The following is a 21,711-nucleotide window of genomic DNA, read 5'->3' as shown; positions in this document are numbered from 1 at the left end:
AGGAGTTTCCTTGAAAATAAGCCCATCTGCTGTTTTAAATTAAAAGGGAAAAAACAGAAGTGCAGGGTTGGCAGGGCTGTGCAGTTCATTGTGTGCAAGGCTGCAGTGCACAGCCCTGTCCCTGCTGCAGTGGGGCTGTGCTGGGTGCCCTGGCTCTGACTGTCCTGTCCCTGTCCCTGTCCCTGTGTGGTTCCCTGGCTGTCCCTGTTCCTGTCCCTGTCCCTGCTCTGCTCCCCTGGCTCCCTGTCCCTGTCCCTGTCCCTGTGTGGTTCCCTGGCTGTCCCTGTTCCTGCCCCTGTCCCTGCTCTGCTCCCCTGGCTCCCTGTCCCTGTCCCTGCCCTGGCCAGGCTGGCTCCCTGAGTGTGTGCAGTGCTGGGAGGTGAGGGGAGAGGCTTCACTTGCCATCCCTGACCCGTGGGTGCAGCTGAGTGCTGCAGAGCCAGGGCTGGAACTGCAGTCACTTTCAATTACCCGGAGCCAGGAGAGGTGGGAAAGGGGCTGCTGGCTGCAGGAAGCTGGAAGCTCCTTAGTACAAGGGGAAGAGCAATTCCTGACGTTTTTCCAGTGGCAGTGACCCACAGGCAGGGAGGAGCAGCCCAGGGCAGGCTGTGGCCATCCCTGCCATCTGTGCAGGTGCTGTGGGACCCCTCCAGCCTGCCCTCGGTGCCCCGAGGCTGCAGAGCCCTGGGATGCTCTCCCTGTTTGTTGTGCACACCAGAGCTCACCGTGCCCCCTGCTCCCTGTCCTGCTCCAGCCCAGGTCCTGGCAGGTGCACAGGGCTCTGGGGCTGCTGGCACTGGCTGGCAGCACTGGAAGTGGGGCTGTGTGTGCCAGGGCTGCCCTGTGCCATTCCTCCCCCCTCTGCACTCAGGTGAGACGTGGCCATTGGCACCAGAGCCTTTGGCACTGCAGCTCAGCAGGCTGTGCTTCCTGCTCAGCCCCTGCAGTGTCTGTCCATGCCCTGTCCCTCCTGGGATGCTCCAGCCCTGACTCTGCTGCCCTGCCCTGCCCTGGGCCAGCCCCAGCACTGCCCCTGTTGCTGGCCCTTGTGGCACAGTGGGCTGCTGGGGTCTTCCAATGGGCTCTAAACCAGGCCACTGCAATTATGGCTTCCCAAAGTTTGTAGTTGAGCTTAAAAGAACTCCAAACTTGCTGAGATTGGGTAACAGTTGGGGAGGGGAAGAAAGAGGGTCAGCAAGACATTAATTAACTTTTCCTTGGAGCAACACCATAGAGAGGGAGAACAGAATAAGAGTTGTATATTTTAAAAAAAAGCTAAACAGAAAGAGGACATTTTGGTGTTTCACTTAAGTGTGGTTTGCAAAATGATGGGTTAAGGTTGTTGGGAGCTCTCCTGTGCATATTCAGCCCCTAAGGCTAAGCATGAATTAATTATAGCTCATTTTTGTTATAGTTACAGTGTTCTCAAGATATACTGTGCTGCAAGTTGCTGAAGTTGGCTGTTAACTTCAGCTTGGCCTCTGCACTGGTTCTGTGTGTGGATCTCCCTGGTTTTTCTGCAGTGCTCTTCTCCCAAGGAACAAGTGACAGGATAAGGGAAAACAGCCTCACGTTGTGCCAGGGAAGGTTTAGGTCGTGTATTGGGAACATTCCTTGTTGGGAAGGGCTGTGCCCTGGCACAGGCTGCCCAGGGCAGTGGTGGAGTGGCCATCCCTGGCAGGCTTTAAAAGCCCTGAGGCTGTGGTACCTGGGGACCCATGGGGACATGGGTCAGTGGAAGCATGGCAGTGCTGAGGAGCAGGGGGCTCGATCTTAGAGGGCTTTTCCAGCCCTGATGGTTCCCTGACTCTGCAAAAGCTGCCCTTGTGTCCTTAGAGGCCAGGGCTGCCTTCCTCACACAGTGGGGCTGGGCACCTTTCCTGTGCTCCTGCCTTGTCACCTCTGCCATCCACCTCCCCCTCTTCCTCCCGCTGTCCCCTTTGTCTCTGGACCCTTGTCCTGCAGCTCTCTGTGTGGAGACAGCTCTGTCCTCTCCCTGCAGACCTGGAGCTGGAGATGGGCTCTTTTGTTTTGCTGTTTGATCTGTGTTTGTGTTTTTGCATGCATCTCCTTTCCAGCTGATTCCACTTTGGAGCTAGGTTAAACTGTGCAAAATACTGTTTAAAAGAAAAAGAGAAAGGAACTTGTCAAGATGCATTTGTTAGATCACATTTAAAATGAAACAGAATTGAAGGTAGTTTTTGTCCAAGAAAGGGGAGGCTGAAAAGCCGTCAAGCCGCAGGAGAAAGCCCCTCCTTTGTTGTCCTCCTGACATTGAAGTGTAATTTTTCATGGTTATTTGGACTGGAAAATGGGGGGAAAGGGAGAGATGGGCTTGCGATTATTTCCCATAAATGACAACACAATCACATCACGCTCCACTACAAACATGCTCAAGGAATTTGCCTTTTTTTCTATGTTTCATGTGTGAAAATAACAGCAGCCTTTCTAGTCCTACTGAAATTAAAGGGGGTAAGTCCCTGATGGGTTTCACTGGCTTAAAATATAGTCCAGTTTGCAAAACAGCATGGACAGCCTTGTTCCTGGGGAGTGGGAGAATGGTGCTGCTCTCCCAGGGAAGGGTTCTTGCTTGTGCATGCTCCATCCCTGTGTGTGTTCAAGGTTTGATGGGGTTGATGCAATCTGCTCTAGTGGAAGGTGTCCCTGCCACTGTCAGGGGTTTGAACAAGATGGTCCTGAAGATCCCTCCCAAGCCAAAACAATTCTGTGACTCTGGTGTGTCTCAGCTGAGCACACTAGTCAGCAGTTTGTGTTGCCAGTGAAAGCAGCAGAGATGCTCTGGCCATGCTCTGTAGTGGAGCTGTCTGGGAAATAAGAGTCATTAAACCAAGGTACCTGTGGTATTGTATTGTTTGCCAGCAGCCCTTTGTCAGGTGGAGCCCACCCAGCAGCTTTGCATCCAGGCTGGAGCTCCATGGCAGACCTGTGCTTTGCACTGCCTGGATGCTGCTTTTCCTTTCAGGGAGGAGTAGGAATGGCCAGGCTGACGTGCAGTGATGCCCTCAGGAGCTGGCACAGATGGAGCAGCACTGGGAGGGAGCTGAGCTCAGCCCCCACGTGGGCTCCATCCCTGCTCTGGTGGCACAGCACATTGCCCTGGGCATGGGCACACAGTGGGGTGGGACTGTGCCCTGTGCCTCTGGTGGCTTCCCTGGCCGAGCACAGTGTCCCTGGCACACTGTCCCTGGCACAGTGACCATGGCACAGTGACCATGGCACAGTGACCCTGCACAGTGTCCCTCCACACTGTCCCTGGCACAGTGACCATGGCACAGTGACCCTGTACAGTGTCCCTGGCACAGTGTCCCTGGCACAGTGACCCTGTACAGTGTCCCTGCACACTGTCCCTGGCACAGTGTCCCTGGCACAGTGACCATGACACAGTGACCATGGCACAGTGTCCCTGGCACAGTGTCCCTGGCACAGTGACCATGACATAGTGACCATGGCACAGTGTCCCTGGCACAGTGACCATGACACAGTGACCCTGCACAGTGTCCCTCCACACTGTCCCTGGCACAGTGACCCTGCACAGTGTCCCTGGCACAGTGTCCCTGGCACAGTGACCATGACACAGTGACCCTGGCACAGTGACCCTGGCACAGTGTCCCTGGCACAGTGTCCCTGGCACAGTGACCATGACACAGTGACCCTGGCACAGTGACCCTGGCACAGTGTCCCTGGCACAGTGACCATGGCACGGTGACCCTGGCACAGTGACCCTGCACAGTGACTCTGGCACACTGTCCCTGTCACAGTGACCATGGCACACTGTCCCTGGCACAGTGTCCCTGCACAGTGACCCTGGCACAGTGACCATGGCACAGTGACCATGGCACACTGTCCCTGGCACAGTGTCCCTGCACAGTGTCCCTGGCACAGTGACCATGGCACAGTGACCATGGCACACTGTCCCTGCACAGTGTCCCTGCACAGTGTCCCTGCACAGTGTCCCTGGCACAGCTCGGGCAGCCTGGCACAGTGTCCTGGGCACTCAGGATGTGGGAGGGCATCGATCCCCCCTGGACCCCCTGCTGTGAGCCCAAAGCTCTGTGCCAGCCCTGGGGACTCAGTTTCACACCAGTGGAGACAGTTGAGCTGTGGCTCAGGTGGGTGGTGGCCAGTGCTGGGCACCCAGTGCTGCTGGGCTGTGCCCGTGCCCACCGTGCCCTGTCCCCTCCCCAGCCCCCTCCCCAGCCCCAGGGTCAGGCCTGGCTTTCTGACCCCTTTTTTGGCTCCTTACCCTGAAAAGGGGAACGTCAGAGATTCTTTTTGTTCCAAAGGAGAGACCCTGTGTACAATTAAAACTTGTTTCTGGTAAACCTCATTCCAGGAAAGATGAGCTTTTAACAAAAGGCTTTTGACAGCTGCAGGGTATTTCATTTTTTTAATGCCGAATGAAAAATCAATACATTTTTCTAGGTTATACATATTCAGAACAGGCTTGATATTTCCATTATAATGGAAAATGGGTGTCTGCACATCTCGCCTGTCAGAGCAGCACCGCCACATTTTCCAAGCCACTGCTAAATATTTCAAAGCTGATTTGATTGTGGTTGATGACAGCTAATGTTCTGGGCTGGGGAGCTGCCCGAGGCTGCAGAGCAGCACGCTCCTTCCCCCAGAAATGCCCTCATCCCTGGGGGAGGGGGCTGTGCTGCCAAGGAAAACCTGCCTGCCACAGCACAGGTGAGAAATGAGTCTGGGCCCTTCAGGCTGCTCTGGGTCCCATCAGCATTTGCCAGCTTCTGCAGCCCTGGAGCTTGCTGGCTGTGGAAGGGCCAGCCCTCAGTGTGTGACCCTGTGCAATGCACGTGGCACTTTGGGTTCATTTTGGTGTGTCACTGAGTCAGAGGTTCCCTGACCTCTGCAGAAGTCAGATACTTGTGATTTTCCAGACTCTTCTGCTCTTCTGCCTCCTCCCCACTGCCTGCCTCCCATTTAGTGAATGGTTTAATTTTAAATTAAAAGGAAATACTGCTCTCTAAAATGATTTATTAATGAAGGAAGCAAAGGCTCTGCCTAGGATTTTGTGTGGTGCAGGTGGATTGGGATGGAAGAGCAGCTCCTTTGGCTCCAGGGGCTCCTTGCTCCCAGTGTTGACCTGAGCCCTGGCAGCTGGAAAATTCCTTTTGAAAGTGGACTCAGGGATGGAGCTCTGGCACCGTGCACGGGATGTGTTGTTTAGATTTCCCAGGGACATGATTCCCCCATACAAATGCTACAGCAGCAGCTCTTGCACCTTTGGGGAGCAGGGGGCAGGTGGTAGCAAAGGTGAGGGTGGATTGGGAGCTGCCTGCAGCTGGAGACCACTGCTCACTCAGAGCTGTGCTGGGCATCCTGCACCCTGTGCTGCAGTGGGCTCTGGCCATGCCCAGGACAGTGCTGGCCCTGGCCATGCAGTGTGACAGTCTGTGGCCATGCAGTGTGACACAGTGTGTGGCCATGCAGTGTGACAGTCTGTGGCCATGCAGTGTCACACAGTCTGTGGCCATGCAGTGTGACACAGTGTGTGGCCATGCAGTGTGACAGTGTGTGGCCATGCAGTGTGACAGTGTGTGGCCATGCAGTGTCACACAGTCTGTGGCCATGCAGTGTGACACAGTGTGTGGCCATGCAGTGTGACAGTGTGTGGCCATGCAGTGTGACAGTGTGTGGCCATGCAGTGTGACACAGTGTGTGGCCATGCAGTGTGACAGTCTGTGGCCATGCAGTGTGACAGTCTGTGGCCATGCAGTGTCACACAGTCTGTGGCCATGCAGTGTGACACAGTGTGTGGCCATGCAGTGTGACAGTGTGTGGCCATGCAGTGTGACAGTCTGTGGCCATGCAGTGTGACACAGTCTGTGGCCATGCAGTGTGACACAGTGTGTGGCCATGCAGTGTGACAGTGTGTGGCCATGCAGTGTCACAGTGTGTGGCCATGCAGTGTGACACAGTCTGTGGCCATGCAGTGTGACAGTGTGTGGCCATGCAGTGTGACAGTGTGTGGCCATGCAGTGTGACAGTCTGTGGCCATGCAGTGTCACACAGTCTGTGGCCATGCAGTGTGACACAGTCTGTGGCCATGCAGTGTGACACAGTCTGTGGCCATGCAGTGTGACACAGTGTGTGGCCATGCAGTGTGACAGTGTGTGGCCATGCAGTGTGACAGTGTGTGGCCATGCAGTGTCACAGTGTGTGGCCATGCAGTGTGACACAGTCTGTGGCCATGCAGTGTGACAGTGTGTGGCCATGCAGTGTGACAGTGTGTGGCCATGCAGTGTGACAGTCTGTGGCCATGCAGTGTGACACAGTCTGTGGCCATGCAGTGTGACACAGTCTGTGGCCATGCAGTGTGACAGTGTGTGGCCATGCAGTGTCACAGTGTGTGACCATGCAGTGTGACACAGTGTGTGGCCATGCAGTGTGACACAGTGTGTGGCCATGCAGTGTGACAGTGTGTGGCCATGCAGTGTCACACAGTGTGTGGCCATGCAGTGTGACACAGTGTGTGGCCATGCAGTGTGACACAGTGTGTGGCCATGCAGTGTGACAGTGTGTGGCCATGCAGTGTGACAGTCTGTGGCCATGCAGTGTGACACAGTGTGTGGCCATGCAGTGTGACAGTGTGTGGCCATGCAGTGTGACAGTCTGTGGCCATGCAGTGTGACAGTCTGTGGCCATGCAGTGTCACACAGTCTGTGGCCATGCAGTGTGACACAGTGTGTGGCCATGCAGTGTGACAGTGTGTGGCCATGCAGTGTGACAGTCTGTGGCCATGCAGTGTGACACAGTCTGTGGCCATGCAGTGTGACAGTGTGTGGCCATGCAGTGTGACAGTCTGTGGCCATGCAGTGTGACAGTCTGTGGCCATGCAGTGTCACACAGTCTGTGGCCATGCAGTGTGACACAGTCTGTGGCCATGCAGTGTGACACAGTGTGTGGCCATGCAGTGTGACAGTGTGTGGCCATGCAGTGTCACAGTGTGTGGCCATGCAGTGTGACACAGTCTGTGGCCATGCAGTGTGACAGTGTGTGGCCATGCAGTGTGACAGTGTGTGGCCATGCAGTGTGACAGTCTGTGGCCATGCAGTGTGACACAGTCTGTGGCCATGCAGTGTGACACAGTCTGTGGCCATGCAGTGTGACAGTGTGTGGCCATGCAGTGTCACAGTGTGTGACCATGCAGTGTGACACAGTGTGTGGCCATGCAGTGTGACACAGTGTGTGGCCATGCAGTGTGACAGTGTGTGGCCATGCAGTGTCACACAGTGTGTGGCCATGCAGTGTGACACAGTGTGTGGCCATGCAGTGTGACACAGTGTGTGGCCATGCAGTGTGACAGTGTGTGGCCATGCAGTGTGACAGTCTGTGGCCATGCAGTGTGACACAGTGTGTGGCCATGCAGTGTGACAGTGTGTGGCCATGCAGTGTCACACAGTCTGTGGCCATGCAGTGTCACACAGTCTGTGACCATGCAGTGTCACACAGTCTGTGGCCATGCAGTGTGACAGTCTGTGGCCATGCAGTGTGACACAGTCTGTGGCCATGCAGTGTGACAGTGTGTGGCCATGCAGTGTGACAGTCTGTGGCCATGCAGTGTGGCACAGTTGCAGTGCCAGGGAAGCTCTGTGCTCTGCAGTGCACTTAGGAGGAGCAGACCTGTCCCTCCAGGTGTGCTGTGGCCCTGTTCCCAGTCAGGGTGCCCCACCCAAGCCCAGGTGCCTTCACTCAGCTGTGTGCTTTCAGCCCTGCTCTGCTGCTGGGGCCCAGGGCTGGCAGGAGAGGGCTTTGCTGCTCCTGCTGTCAGTGCTGGGCCACACGTGGCTGTGAGGGCTGGGGACAGTCCCTGTGGGTCAGGGGCAGCTCAGGCTGGCAGGGTGAGCAGAGCTGGAGGGGGAGCATGGGGAGTGCAGTTGGAGCTTGCCCTACCCTGGGCAGGGGGGCACAGGGACCAACCTGAGCAGCTTCAGAGCCTCCCTGGTCCATGACTTGCACTCTGCTCCCTTCCCATCCTGCTTTAGCAAAACTGCTTCTGAGAAAGAAGACAGCTGAGGGTGGAGAGGGGAAGGGTCTGCTCTGTCTGCTCCCTGCCCCGTGCCCAGCCAGGGCGGGGAGCCAGGGGCAGTTGTTGTGCTCAGAGGGACAGTTCTGCTCAGGACTGTGGGTGCTGTGTCCAGCCTGCTGCTGGGTGGACACCAGGAGCTGCAGCCCAGCCCTGCTGGGGACTTGCTGTTTGTAGCCTTGTTTTTTAATCATTTTCTCCCGTTATTGGTATTCATAGCTCACATTTTTCCGGTTACTGTCAGCCTGGGCTTTCATCCATTTTAAAGAGCTATTTTTTCCCTTGTTGATGATGATGATGGTATAAAGACAGATGGTGTAAGTGCTTATGAATGTCCTGTTTTATTCCCCTCGAAGCAGACAGCCCACTGGAAGACACGTATTATTTCCACATGCTCAGGTTAGAGCCCAGCCAGAGGCTGAGCCTGGCTCGCCCTCCTCTTCCTCCCATGCCGATGCTGACACCTCCGGGTGGCAGCTGGGAGTGCTGCTGCTCCAGAGCCCTTTGTTCAGCGGGCTGGGCTGGGCTGGGCTGGGAACTGCCATGGGCTGAGCAGGGCTGGGCTGAGCTGGGCTGGGCTGGGAACTGCCATGGGCTGGGCTGGGCTGGGCTGGTCTTGGCTCTGGTGCTCACAGGAGCAGGGCTGGGGCACTGGCTGATGGGCTGAGCTGGGCTGGGCTGGGCAGGGCTCTGCTGGGCTCTGGTGCTCACAGGAGCAGGGCTGGGGCACTGGCTGGTGGGCTGCTGGCCATGGGCATTGGGAGCCATCTCCTCACACTGTCCAGGGGGGCCTTGGAGCACCTGAGCCAGCAGAGAATGATTAGAATGATGATTTAAATTAAATATAGAAACCCATTACCAAAGGTTTTTAATAAACCAGCTAAGATCTGCTTCCACAGCAGCTGCCCCAGCTGAAGGGACACCCTTGCCCTGTGTGAAGTGGGTTGAAAGCACCAGAGTCGTGGGGTTGGGCTGGGGATGGTTTGCTGTGGTTTTTCCCTAGAGTGGAAAAAAGATTGGAATTTTAATTTCTGAAATGTGAACCCAGCTGCTGGTTTCACAGCCCTCCTCCCAGCAAACTTGAGCACTCAGCTCACATGGCAGACTGCCCTTCTCACCCCTCCACCACTGATGTGTCTTTCCACATGTTGGATGCCTTTGTCAGTGCTGCCACCCATCTCCCCTCTCAGTCCCAATATAAGCTGTCATATCCTCAAAGGGCGCTGCTAATATATGTTTTTAATCTGAATTTCTAGACTTGTCTTTGTTAGGAGGAGGATGGGACTTGGTGCTTGAGCCCATTAGGTAAATCTGAGGATTGCATGGCTTCATGGGGTTTACCATGACCAGATAATTCTAAACTACCCTGCCTAGCAATGGGTATAATGGCCTAAAAGTGCCCTTTTGAGCCAGTGGTGGGGTCAGCCCTGCCAGTTAAGGCTCTCACATCAACACCTGTGAGTGAGGTGGTAATGTTCTGTTACACCTGGGGCCAGGGGTCTGGCAGCCACAGGCCCTCACTCCCCCTGGGAGGTGCCTTGGAGTGGAGCTGCCCAGAGCAGCCTCTGTGCCCACCCTGTGTGCTGGGCTGCACAAGGTGCTGCTCTGCTCGTGCTTTCAGCACTGCTGCAGTGATCCCCCCATGCCTTTGCCCCTGTGTGGTGCTGCTCAGGTGTGCACCTTCCCCTCTGGGATGGGGCAAGGCTGCCAGCTCCTCCTGTGCTCTGGGTGCAGCAGGGTGTTGTGTCTGCAGTGACCAGGGTCAGTGCTGCACCCTGCCATGGGCTTGGCATGGCCATGAGGAGGAAGGATGAGGCTGAAGGTGCTGGTGGCTCCAGTCACTCCCTTATCCTTCTGCAATCCCTGACATGGCTGGGTGGAACCTCACTGTGCAGGCAGCCGTGTCACTGTACATGGCACCTCTGGGGACTTCAGTAGCTCCAGGTGACTGAAGGAGGTGAGGGTCTTCATTTTGTCTTTGTCTCTCAGTTCTTTACAGTTTGTGTCTTGACCATTCAGCAGGTGTGTGGGAGAGCACTGGGTGATGTTCATACCTGGCACCCAACACCTGTACACAGCCTTGGCTGTTGCTCTTACTCATTGGCAGCTACCTGTACTTCTGTTCTGCCTTCCATGTCTGTGTCACACTTTGTGCTTTTCTTGTTTCAGAAGAGCCCAGTGAAGATGTGGAAGGGCCCAGTGAAACAGCTGGAGATGCTGAGGAGCCTCCCAAGGAGCCAGAGAGTGCAGGGGACAAGGACCAGAGTAAATGGACAGGTATGGTTCTGTGATGTAGCACAGGTGCTGTGTGGGCCCTCATTTTCTTTAAATCCAGGAAGGGGAGGTGGAAAAACCAGTGGTCCACAGAACCTTTTTAGCTGACCACAACGTGGCAGTGACAGAAGTGTCATCCTGTGTGAAGCTTTGTGTGCAGCTCCTTGGCACAGTCAGTGTTGGAGTTGTGACTGTGAGCCCCAGCTGGCACTGGCCATGGTGCTCTGGGAACAGACCTGGGGAGGAGGAGGGAGAAGGGACAGGCCCTGCTGCCAGCAGCCAGCTGTGCTTGGTTAAACAGACCAGCTGATGACTCTGTGCCACTCTGGACAGGCCCATCCATCTCCCACCCCTTGCTGCCCCTGCAGGCTGGCTCCAGGCTGCTGAGGGTGGCACTTATTTTCCTTGCCCAGGGCACAGAGTGGTGGCTCCAGATCCTGTTTGGTCTGTGCCATGCCCCAGTCTGCAGAGACCTTTCTCTCCTGCTGCCTTGGTGCTTGCCTCTTGGTGAGCCCCAGACAGTCTCTCTCTCTTCCTTGTCTTCCCACCATGGGCTGTGGTGTTTCTCTGGGCAGTTGTGCCCCAGCCCGTGTCAGTCTCAGTGGAGGATGTGTCCTGCCTGGTGGGGAGAGCAAGCCAGGCCCTGTGGCTGCTGAATTTGTGCTCTCAGCGTGGGCTGCACTCACTGGGGTTGCTCTGTGTGTTCTTCCCATCACAGACTGATTCTTAACCCAGAAATGCAACTGGGTTTGGCTGTAGGTGGTTTTTACTCTCAGTTCATTGTGTGGGATTGTGTGATCTTAAGCACAGCCATTTCATGAGGTGTCACAGACAGGTGTTAAGTATTATTTATTGATTAAATATCTTCAGGGGTGAATAGGGCTCTTTACCCAAACCTAAAGAACTTAAAAAGGCTGATCTGTGTGCAAATATCGTGCCTCAAAATATGTAAGGAAAAATTAGGAACCTACCTTTTAAACCCTCTTTTGTCTCTGAATCTCTGAAACGCTGAATCTGGATGGTTTAATTTCTTCACCTTGGCAGTGAAATTCCTGACCAGTGTTTGTGAGCCAAGGAGCAGATCAGAGGTGGGAGAGCTCCATGGGTGTGCAGAGGGAGAGCACAGAGTGGGTGTGTGAGCCCCTGGAGTGGGGACCAGCCTGGGTGTGTGTGATGTGCTGGCTCTGAGCTCAGGCTGCTTCCAAACATGGCACAGCACCACTCTGAGCTTAAATTCAGAGCAAGATGATGTTACCAGTTGCTGCTGTCAGTGCAGAGTGGGACCACACCTTGCTCTTGTTCCTGCTCTGTCCCTCGAGGAACGTGGCTGTGTCCACAGTTCTCCTGGACCTCAGGCATGAGGAGGAATAAAACTGGGTGAGGTTACACCTGGCAGCCCCAGAGAGAAGGGTGCAGGGACAGGAGAGCCCAAGGCAAGCAGGGCTGGGGCAGGGAGGGGAGCTGGCAGTGCAGGGGAAGCTCTGGAGGAGGAGAGGCTGTGAGCACAGTGGCATGGAGCTGAGGAGCATGAAGGGCTCTTTGCATCTGAGCTGCCTGGCACAGGCAGGGAATGGCTGCAGAGCCCTGCCCTGCTGTACCTGTGTGCTGACAGTGCCTCAGCATCTCAGAGCTGCCAGCTGCTCTCCTGTGCTGAGCAGAGCACAGGGCACAGGCTCAGGGCTTGTCCCTGCCCAGAGAGGGGCTGGGGAACTGCACACCTGCCATCCCTGCCCCAGATTTTCCTGGGAATTGACCCAACAACTGCTTGGAAGTGCTGATGGGAGGATAATGAGATGAGGAACAGTCAGCACAGATTTGTCAAGAGCAGATCGTGTCAACACGACCCAGTTTCCCTCGGTGTGAGGCAGGTCCTGTTTGGAGTCAGTGTCTCCTTGGGAGGCTTTCAGTGCCCCTTTCCAGGACAGGCTGGAGTGAAGCACACACACTGCTCTGGGTACCACTGGTGGGTTCATTACTGCTGGAAAGTTCTCCATCCCTCAACTGGGTGCTGGGCAGGGTTTCAGAAAGCCCAAACAGCAAAACAACCCAGAGCAGAGCAACTTCAGTCCGGAGGAGAAAATGGAATGAACAGGTTTATTTGTCCTAAAAGAAGAACAGAGAGGAGGACAAGATAAGTCTTGTGCATGAAATGCTTCTGGGAGGAAGGAAATTATTTGTTCTCCATGTTGAGGATACAGACAACAAGACAAAAGGCTTAAATTGAAGGGAGAAAGATTGATGTTAGGTAACAGATTTTTAAAAGTTCTCCTGTACAGCCTGTGGCTTAAGCCCTGGAGTGGGTTCTCTGGGAAGGTTCCTCAGAGGTCCTTCCAGAAGATGAGAGGAGCTGCCCTGAGGAATAAGGCAGGACTGTGATGGACTGGCTGACCTTGGGAGCAGCCTCTGAGCCAGGTGGCTGAAGATGAGGATGGGGCAGGAGAGGTGTGGGCTGAAAGCAGCTGTGGGGAGTGTGGAAGGGGAGGGGGAATGAGGTTTTTGCTGTTCACCACCTCAATTTGATCATTATCAGTTCCTCAGCAATTCACTCCCCTCTGTGCCTCAGTTCCCTCACTGCACACAGGGGATTTATTGCCTCCACTTTCTTGAAGGTTTCCAAGATCCATGACAAGACACTGAGTTCCTTGGCCCATGTCCCTGCCCCAGCCCAGGGCTGAGGGTCTGCACTGCTCTGGGTGCAGGTGCAGCCTGTGCTGGGGAAGTGCCAGCATCAAGGGGAAAACCTCTGTTTTCATTATCAGCTTGTCAAAATGTCTCAACTGCAAAACAAATTTATCGATTCATTCCTTGTATTTATTTTTAAATGCAATAATGTGAAGCAGAAACATTTTTTAGGTGATACTTTTCAGTTGAATATACAAGAAGAAAACTCCATTGCATAGAAGGACTCCTTGGATGTTGATCTTTCCAGACACCTCTGTGGTTTGTGGAAGGTTCTGGAAGATGGCAGTGCCTCCACACTGGAGCAGGGAGCTGCTGTGTGCCTGATGACTCAGTGTCAGGCATTATCTCCTCATGGCTAATGTGAGATTTACCACAGGCAAACCAGCAAGGGGGAAAGGAATCCTGGCTGGTGCCAGCTTCATTTCTCAGGCAGGGTGTAGGTGGTGGGTGCTGAGCTAGAGCCCTGCTCTCTGCACTGCAAGGCCTCTCAGATCTGGGCTGCTGCTCCTGTCCCTGATGGAGAAACCATCACCAGCTCCCAGGGGCTTCCTTAATGCACTGAGAATATCTGGGGTTTTTCCACAGAAACAAGAAACAAAGTCTACTTAAAATATAGATTGAAATGAAATCTTTCTGGAGGACTGGCCTGAAGGGCTTTTATTTTTGTTAATGATTTTTTTTTTTTTTTTTTAGTCCATGATGCTCACCTAACGGAGCAATTAGTGCAATGGACCATCCCTGATTCGAATCCGTGGTAGATTGCTATTAAAGGAAGTATTAATGGGCTGCTGAGAGCTGGGAAATTGTTACAGAAAAGTGTGTTTATGGAATATGGTGCTGGCAGGCATGATTTCAATTGGATTTGACATGTTTAACATAAATGTATACTGCACAGCTCCTGCAGTTTATGAATAATTCCTACAGGCCGACTGCCTTTCTAATTACTGAAATTGAAAAAAACAGGTCAGGCACATCCTGACGGAAATCTATTCCTGCTCCTCCCCCCGGCTGCTTTTTGCTGCTTTTTTAATATCTGGCATTTGTGGAGCCCTTAATGGCTGTGTGGGTGCAGAGGGGATGGGGCTGTGCCCTGCCAGGGTGCCAGCACAAAGGGCTCCTGGCTGGGACAGGACAGCCAAGCAGAGCCCAGCCCTGGCAGCCCTGGTGCAGCCTGGCATCTGCCAGGGCACTGCTGGGCTCCTGGGAGCAAGGCAGGGAAGCCTGCTGGTGGCTGGAGCTCCTGGCTATGAATATTTAATGGGAATTCAGCTGTGGGTACTCGCTGCAGGTGGGAAGGTATGACACAGCATCAGAAAAACAAATTATTCAGCCGTTTTCGGGGCTGTGAAGCAGCAGTGAGGAAGAGTGGGGCATTTACCTGTCAGTTGAGTCAGTGTGAAATACAGAGCTGGGAAATGCTGCAGAGCAACAGGTGAGCACAGGCCTGGCAGTGGGGTACAGCAGCTGATGGGGATGGGGCTCCTCCAGGGGATTAGAGTGTTTGGGGAGGAGATGCTGTCTGTACTGAGGAGGGGCAGTGCTGGCGCCCCTGCCCTTCCCTGGCAGCCCAGGGGGGCTCTGCCATTCCTGCATCACGGCAGCTCCTGGGGAAGGCATGAGCAGCTCAGCCAGCCCTGGGTGTCAGCAGCACACAGGACCTGTGAGGGCACAGCAGCAGCTCCCCCTGCCCCCAGGGCTGAGTGCTGAGTGCTGGCTCTGAGGACACGGAGTGATCTGAGGAAGGAGGACCACCAAATACAGAATGCTGCTTTCCATCAGGCAGTCAAAGCACAGGTCCCTGGTCTCGCTGGGAACTTTCCCAGGCCAGCAGCTGGGCTTCATGGCAAGGAGCTTTTGGAGGCTGGTGGTGTTTAAATCAATGGCAATAGCAGAAACCCCACTGTAAATTTCTAGGGCAAGTGGCGAGCTGGTTTACGGAATGCAGGGAGTGAGAACCTCTGGCTTACGGAAAGCAGCATGAATTAATAATCATTTAATTGGCTTTTCCATTATGTTGCTTGGTTGGGAGATGGAAGTTTAGATGAAGGGGCTGTCAGTGATACTTTAGCTAAAAGAATCTGATGGGTAGGAGATGGGTGGTGACTTCCTTCCCACCAGGATGGAGAGCAGCAGCCTGGGGGATCCGTGCTGGCTTTGCCTCTGGACCCAGCAAAGGAAAGGCCCCCATTGCAAGGAAGTGCCTGTCTCACCTCTGGAAGGCACCCAGGAGGGTCTCTCCTCCTCTGAAAAGCAGGAGCTGATGAGAAGAGTGAAGACTGGTAGATCTCCAGAAGGGCTGTGGCTGCCCCACTCCATCCCACTTGGCTTTTAGGGGCATTTGTTGAGAAACTCAGATCTCCCCCTGAGTCAGTGAATCTGAACTAAATCCATTTAAAGAGTCAAAGTAATAACAGTATTATCTCATATGTAGGCATACATCAAATTCCCTTTTCTGCCCTGCAGGGCTGGAGCTGGAGCCAGGTGCTGGCCGTGGCACAGGGGTTCTCCCTGTGCTCCAGTGTCACTCTGCCCTTCTGGGCACTCTGAGCTCTGGACATTCTGACCTGTCCTCTCTACAGGGACAGAAGTCCCAGGCTGTGCTAAGAGCTCTGCAGGCAGACACCAAGCCATGTCCTCATTTCTCCTGGTAGCAGAGAGTTCTTAATTCTTGTGATCATCTGTGATGTGGACTGAATGTGTCATTTTGTGCATTTGACTGTTTATCAACAATAAACTTCAGTCCTAGTGTTAGAATTCCCAGCTGAGCTGTCAGCTCAAAAACTAATACTTAAAATAAATATCCTGTATGCAACAAATCAGTTATTCTTGGGTTTGGACAATCATCAATAATTCTAGTTTTGAAGGATTAAGGTTATGGGGTTGGATCAAGTGATTTAATGAAATTGGACACTTAGGAGATGGTACATTTTAATTACCTGTTACTAATTCTAAGCAGGCTGCTTCACAGTAGAAGGGAGATGAGAAAATACCCTGTTGTGACTCCCAAGGCTGGAGCTGGTGTTCAGCAGCCTGGGCTGATGCTGGGCTGAATTCAGTCTCTGCTTCCAAAAACCCTGCACTGGTGAGCAGCTGGCAGCAGCCAGTGCCCAGTGCAGGGACAGTGGGACCCACAGGAGCCAGGTCAGCGCCTGGAGAGGTCTGCAGGGCCCAGAGCCCTGGCTGTCACTGCCATCCCCACCCAGTGCAGGTCTGGAGCAGCACTCTGTGGCTGTGCCACACCAGCCTGGCTCACCCAGGGGCATCCCAGCACCCAGACCCTGATCAGGGCTGGTGTGTCAGTGCCAGGGTCCCACTGAGCCCTGCACAGGGTCAGCAGGGACAGGCTCCTGACAGGGGCCACCTCATCACACAGGGCTGGGCAGGGTGGTCCTTCACCCAGCACAGGGCTGCTCCTGGTGGTCTCTCCTCCCCAAACCCTGTGAGGGGCTGTGTTCTCAGAGGAGCAGCAGGGTGCTGTGCTCCTGGTGCTCCAAGCACAGGTATTGGGGCAAAGGCAGCTCTGGCCCTGCAGACATCCTTGAGCAGTTTGCAGTTCTGAGCCCCAGGCAGGGTCTGTGTTCAGGCACTGAGCTGGGCAGAGCAGCCTCTCATTCTGTGAGGGCACAGCTGGGGGAACAGCATCACTTCCAAACCCACTGAGTATGGGTGAGCCTACCAGGAGAAACTCAGGGGTCCCAGATCAAATCCTCTCATTCCTGCCTCTCTGTGGCAATACTTTTCCTGTTTGTAATATTTGCTTTCCGTCTCCCAGAACCTACTTTGCCTCTCTTCAGCTGAATGCAGAGATGGGGAGTGGCAGGGAAGGTGGTTAGAAATGAGAATTGTGTTCTCCACTGTGCTGTGGTATGTTTGGAAGTACAGCTTGTGCCAGTGCACAGAAGGAAGGAGTTTGCTGGGATCTGACTCTTGATGGAATCATCTGAAACAAGGAGCAGACACCAGTGGGTTGTGAAGTTGAGTAGGAGAAAGGGGGGAAGAGTATGGGGGACTGGCCTGAGAATGCTACAGCCTTGTTAATCGGCAGCTGATCCATCATATTAAATATCCAGCTGTCAGATATTACCTTTCAAGTGAAAATGAATAACTCCCATTAAGGGCAAAATGGGTTTGAAGTCGATTGGAGACAGATTAAAGCACCGTTATGAATGTGTGTGCAGGGAGGAGGAGACGGGGGCTGGGTATAATATACTTGTCCTTACAGTTTTTAAATAATAGATGTCCCACAAATTTATGTACTGGAGGCAGCCAGGGTTCGGGGGAGGAGAAAGGTCAGGGATGTGCTTCTCCCAGTGCCACAGCTCGTGGAGTGTTTTGCTGTTGACTTCAGGGCTCATTTGCATTTCTGTGTTTGGCTGGAATAAAATGGCCTTTTCTTGGCTTACCACACTGGGAATGTTCAGGGAAAAAATTGGGATTTTGGCAGGAGCGTGTGCTGGGAAGCAGCAGATGTGTGCATTCTTCTGGAGGCCTGGGCTCAGCTGGGCAGAGCCATCCCTGCAGCACCACTGCTGCCTGCATGGGTGCCAGCAGCCCCCTCCAGGGCAGATATCTCAGTGTCTGTAGGCACAGTGTCCTGAGCTCTACCTTAGCAAGTGCTGCTGCTCCTGGAGGTGACATGTGGGCCTTCACCACCTGGGCTGGCATTTGTTTGTCCAGTGCAGCCACAGGGTCTCCTGACCTGCAGGGTGTCAGCATCCCCCCAGAATCTGCTGAGGTCTTTCTGCTGCTGCCACAGTTCCCTTGCTGTGAGGGATCAGCAGGAAGGAACAGGTTTTGGGAAGGTGTGCAGGACGTAGGTCAGTCCTCACATTCATCCTCCCCCAGGTGCTTGGGGTGTCTGGCAGTAAATGGCAGCCCTGTCATGGTCCAGCCTGGGCCTCTTTGGGGTGTCCTGATGGTATTTGCTTTCTGTTGCAGCCCCAGCCAGCCAGCCAGAGAAGGAGCTGACAGAGCCCCCAGCATCCTCTAAGAGGATATCGTTTCCCAGCAGCTCTGAGTCACCTCTCTCCTTTAAGTGGTCAAAAACTTCTGAGGAGACCAAATCAGAGCAGGTAAGGCTGAGGAATGGTAATGCGTCGTGCCAAAAACAAAGAATGAAATGGGGGAAAGAGGGTGAAGGGTGATAAGTGGTGTTAAAGGCATCCAATCATTGAAGGCTGTCTGTAAGAGAAAGCAGCAGCTGGCAGAGTGTGAGACCCTCTGTGTGCTCCACAGATGTTCCAGTGTCCCTACTGCAAGTACAGCAACACGGACGTGAACCGGCTGCGGGTGCACGCCATGAGCCAGCACTCGGTGCAGCCCCTGCTGCGCTGCCCCCTCTGCCAGGACATGCTCAACAACAAGATCCACCTGCAGCTGCACCTCACCCACCTGCACAGCGTGGCGCCCGACTGCGTCGAGAAGCTCATCATGACGGTGAGGGGCTGTGCAGGGCAGGGCTGCTGCCACCCAGAGTGCTCACTGCTATCCCAGAATATTCACTGCTATCCCAGAATATTCACTGCCACCCACAGTGCTCACTGCTATCCCAGAATATTCACTGCTATCCTGACACAGCCACTGCCACCCAGAGTGTTCACTGCTATCCCAGAATGGCCACTGCCACCCCAGAAGGGCCACTGCCACTCAGAGTGCTCACTGCTATCCCAGAATGTTCACTGCTATCCCAGAGTGTTCACTGCCACCCAGAGTGTTCACTGCTATCCCAGAATATTCACTGCTATCCTGACACAGCCACTGCCACCCAGAGTGTTCACTGCTATCCCAGAGTGTTCACTGCCACCCAGAGTGTTCACTGCTATCCCAGAATGGCCACTGCCACCCAGAGTGCTCACTGCTATCCCAGAATATTCACTGCCACCCACAGTGCTCACTGCTATCCTGACACAGCCACTGCTACCCAGAGTGTTCACTGCCACCCAGAGTGTTCACTGCCACCCAGAGTGCTCACTGCCACCCCAGAGTGCTCACTGCCACCCAGCACAGCCAGTGCCACCCCCAGTGAGTTGCCCTGGTGTCAGCTCCTTCATGCAGGCTGTGGGGCCGTGGGAGGAGCCCCTGGAGATGAGCCCAGGGCTCTGCAGAGCAGCTCTGGCACAGCCCTGGGCTCTGTGTGCTTGGCCCAGCTGCTGTGCTGGCCAGGGCTCTGCCAGGCCCAGCCACGATGCTCATCCTCATAAATATTCCAGCTTTTCCCACCTTTCTTCCCTCTGGCACCCAGAGACAGGTTTGGGGTGAGGGTTGCCTCTGCTCCTGCAGTCTCCCAGCACGGGGTGAAGAGGGTGGGTCTGTTTGTGGCAGTACTGTGGGGCAGCAGTGTGGTTTGTGCAGCACAGCAGCCTGGCAGGTGCTGGTGTTGCTGCTGCTCAGGAGCCCTGTGCTGTGACGTGTGTGGTGTGAGCCCGTGGCAGAGCTGGGCTCCCTGGCCGTGGCTCAGTTAATGATAACACCTTATCAGCCGCCAGCAGCAACCTGCAGTGCCTAATGTGTCTGTTGCCATGGAGATGCTGCTGCTCTGCTCAGCATCCTGAGCTGCTGCTCTGCTCTGCTCTGCTCCTGCTCCTGCTCCTGCTCCTGTTCCTGCTGCTGCTCTGCTCAGCATCCTGAGCTGCTGCTCTGCTCTGCTCTGCTCTGCTCCTGCTCCTGTTCCTGTTCTGCTCTGCTCTGCTCTGCTCTGCTCCTGCTCCTGTTCCTGTTCTGCTGTGCTCTGCTCCTGCTCTGCTCCTGCTCCTGTTCCTGTTCCTGTTCTGCTCTGCTCCTGCTCCTGCTCCTGTTCCTGCTGCTGCTCTGCTCCTGCTCCTCTCCTGCTCCTGTTCCCGTTCTGCTCCTGCTCTGCTCCTGCTCCTGCTCCTGTTCCTGCTGCTGCTCTGCTCCTGCTCCTCTCCTGCTCCTGTTCCTCTCCTGCTCTGCTCTGCTCTGCTCCTGCTCCTCTCCTGTTCCTGTTCTGCTCCTGCTCCTCTCCTGTTCCTGTTCTGCTCTGCTCCTGCTCCTGCTCCTTTTCCTGCTGCTGCTCTGCTCCTGCTCCTCTCCTGTTCCTGTTCTGCTCCTGCTCTTCTCCTGTTCCTGTTCTGCTCCTGCTCCTACTCCTGCTGCTGCTGCTGCTCCTGCCCCTGCTCCTGTTCCTCTCCTGCTCCTGTTCCTCTCCTGCTCCTGCTCTGCTCCTGCTCCTATTCCTCTCCTGTTCCTACTCTGCTCCTGCTCTGCCCCTGCCCCTGCCCCTGCCCCTGCTCCTGCCCCTGCCCCTGCTCCTGTTCCTCTCCTGTTCCTGCTCTGCCCCTGCTCCTGTTCCTCTCCTGCTCCTGCCCCTGCCCCTGCTCCTCTTCCTCTCCTGCTCCTGTTCCTGCTCCTGCCCCTGCCCCTGCTCCTGCTCCTCTTCCTCTCCTGCTCTGGTCCTGCTCCTATTCCTCTCCTGCTCCTGCTCCTGCTCCTGCTCCTGCTCCTGCTCCTGCTCCTGCTCCTTTTCCTCTCCTGCCCCTGCCCCTGTTCCTGCCCCTGCTCCTGCTCCTGTTCTTGCTCCTGCCCCTGCTCCTGTTCTTGCTCCTGCTCCCTCTTTCCATCTGCAGCAGGCTGGGCTGGCTGTCCCTCAGGACCCCTGGCCCCAGCACAGGGACAGGGGCAGAGCCTGGCTCACAGTGCCCCATCCCTGCAATTTCCCTCTTCTGGGGCTGCTGGGTGAAGGTGGCCAGGTTCTATGTCCCAGCTCTGCTGGGCTCACAGGGCCCTGGGCAGGGTGAAGTGCAGGTGTTTGACAAGTGTGGGCTGGAGCTGGGAGAGAAGATGGCAGAGAGGATGGGAGCAAGGACAGGAGAGGATGGGAGCAAGGATGGCTTCCCAAGAGCCTCTGGGAGTGGGAGCTCTCCCTCCTCCCACAGCCAGCCTCATCCTTCTGTGCATTTCTGTCTCGTCATCTCTGTTGTCAGCTTTCTCTTCCTCACTTTAGGGCATCTTCCCAGTGCTCCAGTCATCTTTCCATCTTTTTCTCTTTTCCCTTGCTCCAGGAGTCATTCCTACCCATCCCTACCATCTCACTTCCCTCTCCTGCTATCTTTACATTTTTACCCTCTTTCCCATTGTCTTTTCTTACTGCTCTCTCCCTTCTGCTGTCACTCAATTTTTCTCTCTCCCTCCTTTTCGCCCCCTCCCTCTCCCCCCTTTCCCTCTCACTCTGTGTCTCATTCTCCATCTCGGATGAAGGTAATGAAAATAATCGGGCTTCATTAATTCTGAGCCCTGTGAGATGATAGCCATTTGGAGCCATGTTTGCCAATTAGATGGTCTAAATTAGAAGTGACCTTGGTATACTGCCATCACTTTGCCTCTCGGAGTCTAATGAAGCTTTTCACTCCAGCACCCTCTCTCTCTCTCTTTGTAATGGAAATTACCTCCTTTGTCTGGTGGGGAACCTTCCCTCCCGTCTGTAATTCCCCTGGTTTCATAGACATGGGGACAGTGATGTATCTCCTCAGACCTCTTCTGGAGGTTTTCTTTTCAGAGCCACATGATTTCAGCATTTGGGGTGTATTGAGGGAACCATGGCCTCGTTTGGTGCCATGGACAGCCAGCACAGGCAGGTGCAGTGGGAGAGGAGCTGGCTGCTCACACCAGCCAGGAGTCCTTTTCTGAGATGTCAGCAATATGTGGGTGTTACACTGATGGGTGCTGGGCTC

At 54.7% G+C, this 21,711-nt stretch overlaps 1 protein-coding gene across 2 annotated transcripts in view; it reads left to right on the top strand.

Moving 5' to 3' along the window:
• The window catches only part of ZFHX3 (zinc finger homeobox 3), a 125,848-nt gene that overhangs the window by 88,092 nt on the left and 16,045 nt on the right, over positions 1–21,711 (top strand). For both annotated transcript variants that reach the window (XM_079315812.1, XM_079315811.1), the window contains exons 6-8: positions 10,238–10,345; positions 17,963–18,096; positions 18,260–18,460. In XM_079315812.1, coding sequence (XP_079171938.1) covers positions 10,238–10,345; positions 17,963–18,096; positions 18,260–18,460 — 443 coding nt within the window. The remainder of the gene's footprint in view (positions 1–10,237; positions 10,346–17,962; positions 18,097–18,259; positions 18,461–21,711) is intronic.

The sequence above is a fragment of the Erithacus rubecula genome, assembly GCF_903797595.1.
Source record: "Erithacus rubecula genome assembly, chromosome: 12".
NCBI lineage: Eukaryota > Metazoa > Chordata > Aves > Passeriformes > Muscicapidae > Erithacus > Erithacus rubecula.
This window is presented reverse-complemented; position numbering and strand designations above follow the sequence as displayed.